The sequence below is a fragment of the Hemitrygon akajei genome, chromosome 5, assembly GCF_048418815.1.
Source record: "Hemitrygon akajei chromosome 5, sHemAka1.3, whole genome shotgun sequence".
Taxonomy (NCBI): Eukaryota; Metazoa; Chordata; class Chondrichthyes; order Myliobatiformes; family Dasyatidae; genus Hemitrygon; species Hemitrygon akajei.
Genome location: NC_133128.1, coordinates 174,507,666 through 174,521,822, shown reverse-complemented (window position 1 = coordinate 174,521,822; position 14,157 = coordinate 174,507,666). Strand labels below are relative to the sequence as shown.

Here is a 14,157-nt window from a genome sequence, read left to right as displayed (position 1 = left end):
GACAGGCTCCTGCCTGTGACAGGCAGTGAGTGAGAATAAAGGGGACCTTTTCTGACATGCTGCTGGTGACTAGTGGTGTTCCTCAGGGGTCAGTACTGGAACCACAACTTTTCACATTGTTTGTCAATGATTTAGATAAAGGAATTGATGGCTTTCTGGCAAAATTTGCAGATGATACGAAGGTAGGTGGAGGGGTAGGTAATGCTGAGGAAGCAATGCAATTCCAGTAGGATTTAGACAAATTGGAAGAATGGGCAAAAAGGTGACAGATGGAATACAGTGTTGGGAAATGTATGATGATGCCTTTTGGTAAAAGGAACAATAGTGCAGACTGTTATCTAAATGCAGAGAAAATTCAAACAACAGAGGTACAAAGGGTCTAAAGAGTCTCCCAGAAGGTTAATTCACAGGTTAAGTCTGTGGTAAAGAAGGTAAATGCAATGTTGGCATTCATTTGAAGCTGAATAGAATAAAAAACAAGGAGATAATACTGAGGCTTTATCAGACACTGGTCAGGCCGCACTTGGAGTGGTCAACAGTCTTGGGCCCCATATCTCAGAAAGGATGTGTTGTCATTGGAGTCCAGAGAAGGTCCATGAGAATGATTCTGGGAACGAAGGGGTTAACATATGAGGAGCCTTTAGCAGCTTTGGACCTGTATTCACTGAAATTTAGAAGAGTGTGGGGGGATCTCATTGAAACCTACTGAAAGTGGATGTGGAGAGGATGTTTCCCACAGTGGGGATATCCAGAACTAGAGGGCACAGCCTCAAAATTGAGGGGCGATCCTTTAGAAGAGAGGTAAGGAGTAATTTATTTTAGCCAGAGAGTAGTGAATCTGTGGAATGTTCTGTCACAGACTGTGGTAGAGGCCAAGACAGTGGGTATATTGAAAGTGAAAATTGAGTTTCCTGGCATCAAAAATTATGTGAGAAAGCAGGTGTATGGGCTTGAGTAGGATCTGGGATCAGCCATGATGGAATGGAGGAGCTGAATGACCGAATTCTGCTCCCATGTCTTATGGTCTTATACATGATTCATTTTTATAGATTTTAGAAACATTAGAGAATACTAACTTACATAAATATCGAGAAAATTCATTTCCCTTCTCCATTGTTCAAATTTTTCACTGCTAATATTTTGCTAATGTCTAGTTTCCTCCAAGTTTATTGTAAGGATAGGAAAGCAAAGAGAACTAAGGATTAGCCATGATCTTATCGATTGGCACGTAGGCTTGAGAAGAATAACGGTTTCCTTCTGCATCTATCTCTTAAGTTATTCTTTATATTTCCTTTGCTTTGCACATTCTTACAAGCAGTTTTTGGCTTAATTTCCAAAAAAATAAATGCATCTGTCTCAGAAAACACATTATTTTGGGGAATTAATTTCATTTTAGTCGGTAAGCCAGTATTGGTATAAGCATGTAGATGTGAGAATCAGGAAGTAAACGTGCAATCTAATATCATCACAAGCATAAATATTTAAGATGCTCGTGAAAATGGTGATTAAAGTTGGGTGTTTTTAAAAGCTTTGCAAGTTTCTCAAATTCTGCAAACCATTGTCCTTATGAGACAATGTGTTGTGGAGGAAGTTGGTTGTGGTTTCAAAGGAAAAGAGCACATTGGTGCAATTATCTAAGCATGTGCTGGTGGGTCCTTTAAGTCAGCACAGCAGAACTTTAAGTTCATTCCTTCACCAGATATCCTGTTTTTTCTCCGTGCTTACAACATATGGCTCAACCTGCATTTGAAATACTGAATAAATGATCTGCAATAGACTGTTTAATGCTTTTTCTGCAAAACAAGTGTCAAAGTAGTAAAAATTATATTACATGAAATGCACAAAATATTGCAAAGCCTTTGCTTTGCTGATAGACATTTGGATATGCTACCACTGCACTTTAAAATTAGTGCTACAATAATATTAATGTTTTATTTGTAATTTTAGCTACAGGGCTACAATGAGCCTTCTAATGAAGATTGGCTAATGATGGCTCTGAGGCTTTGAGGAACAGTCAGTCCTTTTGATACTGATGATCTTGATCTCATTATTATGCTTTAGAACAAGTTTAGAAAAATGTCAATAAGATCAACTTGGATAAACTTTGAAAAACTGATATGCTACTAACCTGCATCTAGTTCCCTGGTATTTATTACCCTTAATATCACCGCCCTTCCTCACCCTCCCATTCCTCCCCACTTCTCCTAATCCCCAGCCCCCGGCAAACTAGAGATCTATGTGATGCTCGGAGCATTTCAGTCAGCCCAGTGAACACAAGCAAAGTGCCACTGTGGCTTCCCAGAATAAGGCTAATAAGGTCCAAGGGCCAATTCAACAGGCCCAAGAGCAGCTGCTTCTGCTGGTGCTTCATGTACAACACTGATCTTGAACTCAAAAACAGTTCAAGCTATTTTTTCTCCTCTCTATTCTTATATCTACAATTTTAGTATTAGCAATGGCTCATCTGGTTAACCTAAATAACAAAAAACCTACTGAATGTTGAGAGAACTAGATTAGGGTGGATGTGGAGAGGATGTTTCCTATGGTGGGGTATCTAAAACTAGAGGCCACAGCCTCAAAATTGAGGGGTGACCTTTTAGAACAGAGGTAAGGAGAATTTTTTTAATAGAAGTAGTGAATCTGTGGGATGCTCTGCCACAGGCTGTGGTGGAGGCCAAGTCCGTGGGAATATTTAAGGTGGAAGTTGTTCATTTCCTGATCAGTCAGGGCATCAAAGGATATGGTGAAAAGGCAGGTGTCTGGGGTTGAGTGGGATCCAGGATCAGCCCTGATGGAATGGCACAGCCATTCAATGGGCTGAATGGCCTAATTCTGCTCCTATGTCTTATGGTCTATCTGTACTTTCCAAGTTAATTCTACACCTAAATAAGAAAGAAGGTAGATGTTGGTAAGGATAATTGTAATTTTGTGTGGATGAGGCCACTCATAACATTCAAGAATTTTGTAGATTAAAAATACCTGGACTAATCACATCTGAACAAGAGAGATTTAAAGCAACACACACAAACATGCTGCAGGAGCTCAGCAGGCCAGGCATCATCTTCGAAAAGAGTACAGTCAACGCTTTGGGCCAAGACACTTCATCTAGACCCTTCAGTAACGGCCAAAATATTGACTGTTTACCCTTTTCCATAGATGTTGCCTGAGCCGCTGAGTTCCTCCAGCATCATGTATGTGCTGCTTTGGATTTCCAGCATCTGCGGATTTTCTCTTGTTTTAGAGAAATGTAAACTTTATTTGCTACTCTAAGCCCAACAAGTGAAAAAAGTCAGGTTACCCCTCTTCTTGTCTATTTTTCCTGTTATTTTTACCTGGTGGGAAAACCGTAAAACATTCAAACCGTGAATTATAAAACCTCTTTCAGCAAAATGATGTTACTGTGCCCAACCTGCTGCAGATTTTTTCTTTCTGTATTTATTGCGGTACAGCATGCTATTCAGCCCATTGGGTTCATGTCCAATGTAAATCAATGCACTCATGGGAAAATTCTACACAGGCATCACTGAGAACTGAAGCCCAGCCTCCAGAATGCTGTGCTCCCACTTGAGGAACAACTTCACCAGTATTGGCAAGTGGGGTGTTAATGGAACGACTGACTGAACTCCCATCTATCTGCAGTTTAAAAGCTGCTCTTTGTAGTGTTAGTTAAATGTAAACAGTATAGACTTAAACAGTTTCAAACAATCCTATTCTATTTATTAGCAACAGCTCGTGCATACCTGACTGGATGATGATGGCACTGTTTTGTTTTTGTGCTTGGCCTCGCTTGTATCTCTTGGCTCCTAGCCAGCCTTTGATGTGGGCTTGAATAACCACAATACTGGCAATGACTTCTCTGAGCAGCAAATTTAACTGTTCTACTTGATAATACTTGAGGAATACCTACAGGAAACAAGTTATCAGCTTTGAAACAAAGTAATATAAATAATCATGAATTAAATGTAAAGGCATATAACATTACAACAGAAGTCCTTTATGTGTTCGTTGTGGAAGTCTGTAAACAATTACTTACCCACATTCTGTTTTAATGAGAACCAATAACACTATGCACATCAGACAGCTTTACCAAGAGTATTAGCTCCATTTCACAGGCAAGTCAAATTCCTCAAATAGGCCATGCATAATTGAGAGAGAAATACTTGCAATTTTCACAACTTTTGCATGTCCGAAAGAGATTTACATTCAATGAATCAGTTGGGAACAGAAGACATAGCATCTCAGAGGCAGGCAATTCAGCCCACTGCACCTATAAAAATATAATTTCCCAGTCTAATTGCACTTGGCCCATAACAGATAGGTCCTGGCTCTTTAAAGTACATATTGTATCTGAATACTATCTTTCAGGTTTCTGCCCCTATCAACCCTTTAGGCAGTGGTTCCAGTGAAAAATAAATTCAGCTTCCCTTCAACCAGTTACTCTAAATCTATGCCCACTGGTTTTTAATCCCACTAATAATCCTAGTTTACTTGATCATTGACACAATTTTCCAGTCCAGGCAAAAACTTCATAAACTTTGTTTGTTTCTCTAGATTCCAATGATGGTAGTCTTCTATTTCTTCATAAATCTCCTGTGAATCCTCACCAGTACAGTCACGTAATGACCAGAACTCTATACAGTGCTCAGACTATGGGTGAGCTGGTTCACACAGTCTCCCTGGTCTTTATTCTGTGCTTTAGCTAATAAAGGAGAGGATCCACTGTGACTTACTAACTAACCACTTGTTTTAACAACTTTTAAGGATCTTTGTTCTCTCTCTCTCTCTCCCTCCCTCCCTCCAAAGTCTACCACCATTATGCTCAATTTCTTTCAATTTATTGGAAATCCCTTACTTTACTGCACTGAACAGCAAATCCTACAAAAAGTACTGGATACAGTCCAGCCCATCGCGTGTAAAACCATCCCCCGCCATTGAGCACATCTCCACAAAGCTGTCGCAACCATGGACTCTGCTGTGGAGTCTCTGGGCTCCTGCAGGCGGGTTACAGAACAGATTTGACAATTGTGCTGATAAGTATGCGTGTTCTGGCTAATTACTGTTTCATTATGGTGGTATTTAAGTCCCTTCTTTTTGTTCTAGTCTTGTCAAGACGACCAAAAGCACAGCAATGTTTACGCTCTACCATTTTGACAGACGCTGTAAAGGAGCGGTACTCATTTAGTTTTTGGTTATTGCTTCTAGCCACAGTGTTGGCACTTAACTTTCGGTTTGAGAGATTTAACTAACAGCCCTGTTGGCCTAGTGTTTATTGTTTTCCTTTTTCTTTAAATTCCACAACAGTTCTCAGTAAAGTCAGTGAAACGTTGACCAAGTTCAGTGTCTTTCTCTATGCATCTGGGCCATATCTGAATGAAGTGAAAGAAGTGTTGTCGCAGAAAAGCAGCATCCATCGTCAGGGACCCCCATCACATAAGACAGGCTCTCATCTCACTCCTGTTTATCAGGAAAAAGGTACAGGTGCATCAGGACTCACAGCACCAGGTTCAGGAACAGGTACGACCCCTCAGTCATCAAGCACTTGAACCAAAGGGATAATCACTCAGCTTCACTTGTCCCATCACTGAAATGTTCCCACAACCTATGGACTCACTTTTAAGGACTTCTCATCTCGCGTTCTTAATATTTATTGTTTATTTATTTATTATTCTTATTTCTTTCTTTTTGTACTTGCACAGTTTGTTGTCATTTGCACCTAAGTTGGTGCAGTCTTTCATTGATTCTATTATGGTTATTATTCTATTTTGGAATTATTATGCTTGCAAGAAAATGAATTTCAGGGTTTCATATGGCGACATACAAGTATTTTGATAATAAATTTACTTTGAACTTTAAACTTCTCCAAATGCTTTACTTCACATTTTCCTGAATTAAAATCCATTTGTTTCTTCCCTGCATGGATGACCAGACCATCTATTTTTGCCTATAGTCCTAAATTTTCCTTATCATAGTTAATCAGATGGGCAAACTTTGCATCATCTGCAAACTTCCTTATCACGTCTCCTACAGTTAGGTGAACAAAATGTAATACATTGAATACTAATTGCTATGGAACTCCATTGGTAACAACCTTTCAGTCAATAAAATATTATTTGCTTCCTGCCAAAGAGCCAGTGTCGGGTCCAATTTACAACTCTACCTAGGATTGCAAAGGCCTTTAATATACTTTGACTGCCATAATGTAAAGGATGCGGCAAATTGCCATATGGAGATTTGCAATATAAACACATAAATCTTTTTAAGTAATGCTCATTGAGGAATAAATACTGGACAGTTAAAAGAAATTGGAAATGTATTTATAATCTACAAAAAACAGTGCCATGAATTTTTTTTTTAAAAAGTCCATCTCCAAGGGCAGAGAGAAGCCTTGGTTTAAAATCACATTCAAGAGTTGTCACCTCTGACACTGATATAATGTAATAAAACTATTTTTATTTACATTTCTCCAATATGTCACTTGGCCACCATAGAAGCTATTTTTAATATTTCAGATATAGCAGGCAAACTTAGTCCATAAAAGTACTCACTAACTTTCTAGTGATCAATAATTCAATTATTTTCCCAACAGCAAAGCTACTGTACTGTCTGACTTGCATACCAAACAACTTCTCTGTTCTCACACAGATCGCTTCTAAAAATTGTGTATGATTTATAAACAGTAACATATTTAGTTCTACAAATTCCATGAAAAAGAATTTCAAATAAATGTAGCTGCCTGGTAACAATCTTTTAATTCTTTGATTTCCTCACTTTTTGTCTTTTGATGAAGAGACACGGACAGAAAACATTGACTCTATCTCTCTCCTCACAGATGCTGCCTGGCCTACTGAGCATTTCTGGAATTTTATTACATTTGTTTCAGAGCTCCAACATTTGTGTTTTATTATTGCTTTATTGTTCAAATCAGAAACATTATAACTTTTGCCAATTGCAACTTCTCAGTTGATTAATTGATAAATTTATAAACCATTTGATGTAAGAGTCAGTGGAACATGAGAATGTAAAATGACCTCATCATTGCTAGATGGGACAGGTGGAATATGAAGTGAAAGCAAAAGTCATTGAAATTCAGCATTGATTATATTGGAATTTTATTGGAAAATTCCACGCAAGTCTTTAGAGGCTCCCTTTATGCAGTGAATTAAATCCAAAGATCCAATACTTGTGCCAGAGGAAATCATGTTACCTCAGCTAAGAGCTAAAACTAACTTAGAGTAAGATAAACAATTTCAGATGGGTGCCATTTCTCCCATGCTGACAGGTTAATCCATCCCATTGCTTAGGAAGCACTCCAGATGGTCTACACACCCACTATACAGGACTTTCACTGAAAAACCATAGCACAACATTTTACAGCAGCTGAGTCCATTGTGATTCTAGCTTTCCAGTGTTAGAATGACAGATCATACTGATTGTTTAGTGTACTTTCCATCCAGGTTCATCTAATCTTTCAAGTTTGTGGAGAAGTCAGGATCTTAAGATTAGTTGAGCAACCAACACTCTGCCATCCCCTCCCCAGCTAAACCTGAGGCCCCAGCAACAAAAAAAAAACCATTTGTGAAGTATTTACCATCTATGAAGATCCTTGCACCCAGAGTACTGCATATCCACATCTCTCTAATACCAGCAGATCCTCTTTTGATCCTACCATACATGCATATAACTCTAGCTAAACCACACAGACCACTGTTTTCATACTGTAAACTTACACCTATTTATTCTGTTCATGGAAGTGCAGGAGGGCTTCAATAAAGCAGCTGTACAATTCAAAATAAATACTCAATTTTAAAATGCAAGTGGTTTCTCCAATTCACTGTTCACGAATAACAGAAAATGCTGGAATACTCATCAGCTTGGGCCATATCTATGGAAAGGGAAGAGAAGCAGAGTTAATGCCTCAGGCCAAAGACTCTGAAAGCTCCATTTCAGTTCCCATAGATGCAGCTTGGCTTGTATTTCCAGCATGTTCTGTTTTTACTTCTTATTCTTAGCATCTGTATTTTATTCTCCTGATATCCACACACTGTTCAGGAAATCCTTTCAAAAAATCCTTTCCTTTGCACATCACAAGCCTTAAAGTATGCCCCTCAGATGAAACACCCTGATCTTTTCCCATTCCCTCCACCGCTCCCTTCCAAAAGCTCCCATTATTCAGCATCTTTAACTCTCTCAGAAATTACTCAGTTCCATAATCCATCTTTACATCACCAGCACAACAGTGGAAACTGTGAGCAGCTTCAACTCCTGGGAGGGCACATTTTGCACATCTTCTCATAGTCACAGAACACCAACGACACAATCAGGAAAGCTCACCGACTCCTCCACTTTCTGAGGAGGGTGAAGAGAGCTGGACCACGTACATCCATATTCATACCATTTTACAGATGTACAGCAGAAAATATCCGTACAGGCTGCATCACTACATGGTTTGGAAACTGTACTGCGGTGGGCAAGGGGTAGTCAAAACTGTCCAATGCACCGGCACTAGCCTACCTGCCATCAAAAGATGAAATACAGAAAGGTGCCAGTAAAAGGCCAGTAACATCATGAAGGCTACATCCCATCCACGCCAAGACCACTAGACTCAACAACAACTACCTCCCCAAGCAGTAAGGCTGCTCAACATCTCCACCCACTAACCCATCCCTCCACGCCCCGAACCACCACTACTATATCATTTCCATCTTATGTACAGACATTCCAGTGCCTCACATCACTTTATTGACATCCAATTAATCTACACTGCTTATAAAAGTTATTCAGCCCCCTTGGAAGTTTTCATGTTTTATTGTTTTACAACATTGAACCACAGGGCATTTAATTTGCCTTTTTTGACACAGATCAACAGAAAAGACATTTCTGTGTCAAAGTGAAAACAAAATTTTACAAATTGGTCTAAATTTATTACAATTATTAAACACAAAATAACTGATTGCATACTTACTCACCCCCTTCAGTATTTAGTAGACGCACCTTTGGCAGCAATTACAATTACAGCCTTGAGTCTGTGTGGATCGGTCTCTATCAGCTTTGCACATCCAGATACTGCAATTTTTCCCCATTCTTCTTTACAAAACTGTTCAAGCTCTGTCAGATTGCATGAGGACCATGAATGAACAGCCTTTCTCAAGTCCAGCCACAAATGCTCAGTTGGATTGAGGTCTAGACTCTGACTTGGCCACTCCAGAACATTAACTTTGTTGTTTATAAGCTATTTCTGTTAGCTTTGGCTTGATGTTTGGGGTCATTGTCTTGTTAGAGAAAAAAAATCTTCTCTCAAGTCACAGTTCTCTTGCAGAATGCATCAGGTTTTCCTCCAGGATGTCTCTGTATTTTGCTGCATTCATTTTACCCTCTACCTTCACAAGCCTTCCAGGCCTGCTGCAGTGAAACATCCCCGCAACAAGATGCAGCCACCACCGTCATTCACGGTAGGGATGGTGTGTTTTTGATGATGTGCAGCATTTGGCTTACGCCAAACATAACATTTAATCTGATGGTCAAAAAGCTCAATTTTGGTTTAGAACCTTCTTCCAGCTGACTTCACATGCCTTCTGGCAAACTCTAGCTGAGACTTCATGTAAGTGTTTATTCAACAGTGGCTTTCTCTTTGCCACTCTCCCATAAAGCTGCGACTGGTGAAGCACTCGGGCAACAGTTGTTGTGTGTACAGTCGCTCCCATCTCAGCCACTGAAGCTTGTAACTCCTCCAGAGTTGTCATAGGTCTCTTGGTGGCCTCCCTCACCAGGCCTCCTCTTGCACAGTCACTCAGTTTTTGAGGATGGCCTCCTCTCGGCAGATTTACAGCTGGGTGCCGTATTCTTTCCATTTCTTGATGATTGACTTGACTGCACTCCAAAGGATATTCAGTGACTTGGAAATTTTCTTGTAACCATCTCCTGACTTGTGTTTTTCAATAATCTTTTATCGGAGTTGCTTGAGGTGCTTTTTTGTCTTCATGGTGTCATTTTTGCCAGGATACTGATTCACCAGCAGTTGGACCTTCCAAATACAGGTGTATTTTTGCTCCATTCAATTGAAACACCTTGACTGCACACAGTGACCTCAATTTAACTAGTTATGTGACTTCTGAAACTAATTGGATGCAGCAGTGATGATTTGGTGTGTCATAAAGGGGACAAATACTTATGCAATCAATTATTTTGTGTTTTATATCTGTAATTAATTTAGATTATTTTGTAGAGACCTGTTGTCACTTTGACATGAAAGTGTCTTACTGTTGATCAGTGTCAAAAAAGGCTAAATTAAATCCACTGTAATTCAATGTTGTAAAACAATAAAATATGAATCCTTCCAGAGGGAGGGGGAGTGGATACTTTTTATTGGCACTGTTTGTATATGAACTATCTTTTGTATTTACATTTATTGTGTTTTTTATTGTTATTGTGTCTTTTATCTTATTGTGTTTTTTTGTACTGTATCAGAGCCAGAGTAACAATTATTTCATTCTCTTTGTATTACACTTGTGTACTGGAAATGACATTAAATAATCTTGAACCTTGGCTCTTTAGCAATTTCTTACAGGTCCACAACATTGCCACAACATTCCATACAGCACAGTCACCATACCTACTGCTGGCTCAACATCATGCAACATTTCGTGCTTCTCCTCCCTGTGCTCAAAACTCAAGAACACTAATTAACCAAGTAACATCCACAGTCAGTACAGATTAGTAATAATAACTCCTCCTCGCTGACAATCAACACAGATGCATCTTAAGGATGTGTGCTCAGCGCACTGCTCTGCTCTTTCTACACTCGTGACCATATGGCCAGGCACAGCTCTAACACCATCTGTAAATTCACCAATGACACCACTGTTATAGGAGTGGGACAGAACGGCTGGTTGAGCGGTGTTACAATAACAACCTTGCATTTCATATCAGCAAGACCATGGACTTCAGAAAGGCAAACTCAGGAGAACACACACCAATCCACATTTGGGGGTGGGGGAGTCAGCAGTGGAGAGGATGAGCAACTTCAGTTATTGGTGTCAACATTTCAGAGGTTCTATCCTGAGACCAACATTCTGATGCAATCACAGAGGAGGCACACCAGCGGCAATACTTCATTAGGAGTTTGAGGACATTTAATATGTAACCAAAGTCTGCCAAATTTCTTCAGATGTACAGTAGGGTGCACTTTGACTGGTTACACGACTGCCTGGTGCGAAGGCTCCAATGCACAGGATTGAAAGAGGCTGCAGGGGAGTGTAGACTCTGCATCAGAATCAGAATCAGGTTTATTATCACCGACATGTGACATGAGATTTGTTAACTTAGCAGCAGCAGTTCAATGCAATACATAACCTAGCAGAGAGAAAAATAATAACAATAAATAAACAAGTAAATCGATTACGTATATTGAATAGATTTTAAAAACGTGCAAAAAACAGAAATACTGTATATTAAGAAAAAAAGTGAGGCAGTGTCCAAAGCTTCAATGTCCATTTAAGAATCAATAGCAGAGGGGAAGAAGCTGTTCCTGAATCACTGCGTGTGTGCCTTCAGGCTTCTGTATCTCCTACCTGATGGTAACAGTGAGAAAAGGGCATGCCCTGGGTGCTGGAGGTCCTTAATAATGGATGCTGCCTCCTCACCATTGAGCACATCTTCAAAAGCCAGTGCATAAATAAGGTGGCATTCATCATCCAGGTCCCTTACTGCATGAGACAAGCCTTCCTCTCATTACTAACATTGGGGACATGGTACAGAAGCCTAAAGATCCACACACAGAGAATTAGCATCAGCTTTCTCCCCCTGCCATCAGATTTCTGAACATTCCATGAAAACTACCTCCCTCTTTTGTACTACTTATTTATTTGTAATATTTTATGTCCTGCACTGTACTGCTGTCTCAAAAGCAACAAATTTCATGACACATGACAATGATAATAAACCTGACTGATTCTGATAAAATATGGAGCTCTCTACGTACTGCAACATGTGGTTAGTTGGTCGAACCTTTCTCTTCGGGTTCAATCAATGGTGTAATTGTTCATCCTTTACATCTTTCCTATGACTGGAAGATACTGCTGGATATTAAGAACACCAAGCACTGCAGGTCTACCTCACTACGTAGTTACTAGACAGCATGGGCTTGTTGAGTACCATGCTGTCACTTGCTAAAACCATCCAGGGAAGAAGATGTCAGAAGAAGTGCATGGAAGTGGTACACAGTCCAGCAAATGGCACAACTGATTGCAAGACCCTGTTGGACATTGGTAATGTAGAACACTGCAAGTCTGGTTCTTTGGTTCATTGGAGAGACCGATGGAGCAGGAGCTGTGTGGTCTCGAGTGCTGTGCGGACCAGGTCCTCATGCCGCAGTGTCGCCTGTTGCAGTCGCCCAGGGGAGGAGACACCAGAGACAGTGTGGAAGAGAGCAGAGGTGCACAGGCATGCTGGATTGGGGCAGGCCCCTCCCATTCTGCTGCCCTCCAGTGTTTGCTCCGTGGAAGACCACTTGGATTGCGTTAGTCTGCAACAAGGTCTCTTAAGAGACTATTAAACAGATACATGGAGCTTAGAAAAATAGAGGGCTATGCAGAAGGGTAATTCTAGGCAGTTTCTAAAGCAGGTTATGTGGTTGCCACAACATTGTGGGCCGAAGGGCCTGTATTGTGTTGTAGATTTCTCTGTTCTATGTTCTATGTACTACAACTTCTCTTCTGTCTGCAATCAGTGACTAGTTCCACACAACACTGACAAAAACTTTTAAGGCCTTTGACAAGGTTCCACATGGAAGTTTAGTTAGGAAGGTTCAATCATTAGGTATTAATATTGAAGTAGTAAAATGCATTCAACAGTGGCTGGATGGGAGATGCCAGAGAGTAGTGGTGGATAACTGTTTGTCAGGTTGGAGGCCGGTGACTAGTGGTGTGCCTCAGGGATCTGTACTGGGTCCAATGTTGTTTGTCATATACATTAATGATCTGGATGATCTATGAATAATGGTGCATAGTTCCCTGAAGGTGGAATCTCCTGTGGATAGGGTGGTGAAGAAAGCTTTTGGTATGCTGGCCTTTATAAATCAGAGCATTGAGTATAGGAGTTGGGATGTAATGTTAAAATTGTACAAGGCATTGGTGAGGCCGAATTTGGAGTATTGTGTACAGTTCTGGTCACCGAATTATAGGAAAGATGTCTACAAAATAGAGAGAATACAGAGGAGATTTACTAGAATGTTACCTGGGTTTCAGCACCTAAGTTACAGAGAAAGGTTGAAAAAGTTAGGTCTTTATTCTTTGAAGCGTAGAAGGTTGAGGGGGGACTTGATAGAGTTATTTAAAATTATGAGGGGGACAGATACAGTTGATGTGGATAGGCTTTTTCCATTGAGAGTAGGGGAGATTCAAACAAGAGGACATGAGTTGAGAGTTAGGGGGCAAAAGTTTAGGGGTGACACGAGGGGGAACTTCTTTACTCAGAGAGTGGTAGCTGTGTGGAACGAGCTTCCAGTAGAAGTGGTAGAGGCAGGTTCGATTTTGTCATTTAAAAAAAAATTGGATAGGTATATGGACAGGAAAGGAATGGAGGGTTATGGGCTGAGTGCGGGCCAGTGGGTCTAGGTGAGAGTAAGCGTTCGGCACGGACTAGAAGGGCCGAGATGGCCTGTTTCCATGCTGTAATTGTTATATGGTTATATGGAGTATCATAGAGTAACATGGACTTTTAGGAGTTAAACTGCCTTTCTTTCCTATAAAATCCTACATTATTCTATGAACCATTTTTCCTCTGTCAACTGCATCTTGAAAATATGCAACACGGGAAAAACTTTCATAGCTAAATTAATTTAACCTAAACCTCACATCCTGTTTCCACTTCTCTCTTGCTACATAGATAATTCTAAAACTAACTGCAATACAAAGTTGATTTATTCACATCTCTTATTGTCAGCAGCAGCAAGAACCTACAGCTTGAACAATAATACACTTAGAACTTCAACGTAACAGGACCAAATCCTGCCCCCAACACTGCTTGACCGCTCGACGCCAGCACCATTTGCAGGTCCTACCTGTGTGAGACGCTACTGCCCACGTGATGCTCAAGTGATCATTGTATGTATGAAACTGTTCTTTGTATATCTTGTGATTTATGTGTTAGTTGTGTATGTCA

At 40.2% G+C, this 14,157-nt stretch overlaps 1 protein-coding gene across 2 annotated transcripts in view; it reads right to left on the bottom strand.

Annotated features, from left to right (window-relative positions):
• myo3b (myosin IIIB) overlaps positions 1-14,157 on the bottom strand; it is a 464,201-nt gene that overhangs the window by 147,026 nt on the left and 303,018 nt on the right. For both annotated transcript variants that reach the window (XM_073047270.1, XM_073047271.1), the window contains one exon: positions 3,741-3,903. In XM_073047270.1, coding sequence (XP_072903371.1) covers positions 3,741-3,903 — 163 coding nt within the window. The remainder of the gene's footprint in view (positions 1-3,740; positions 3,904-14,157) is intronic.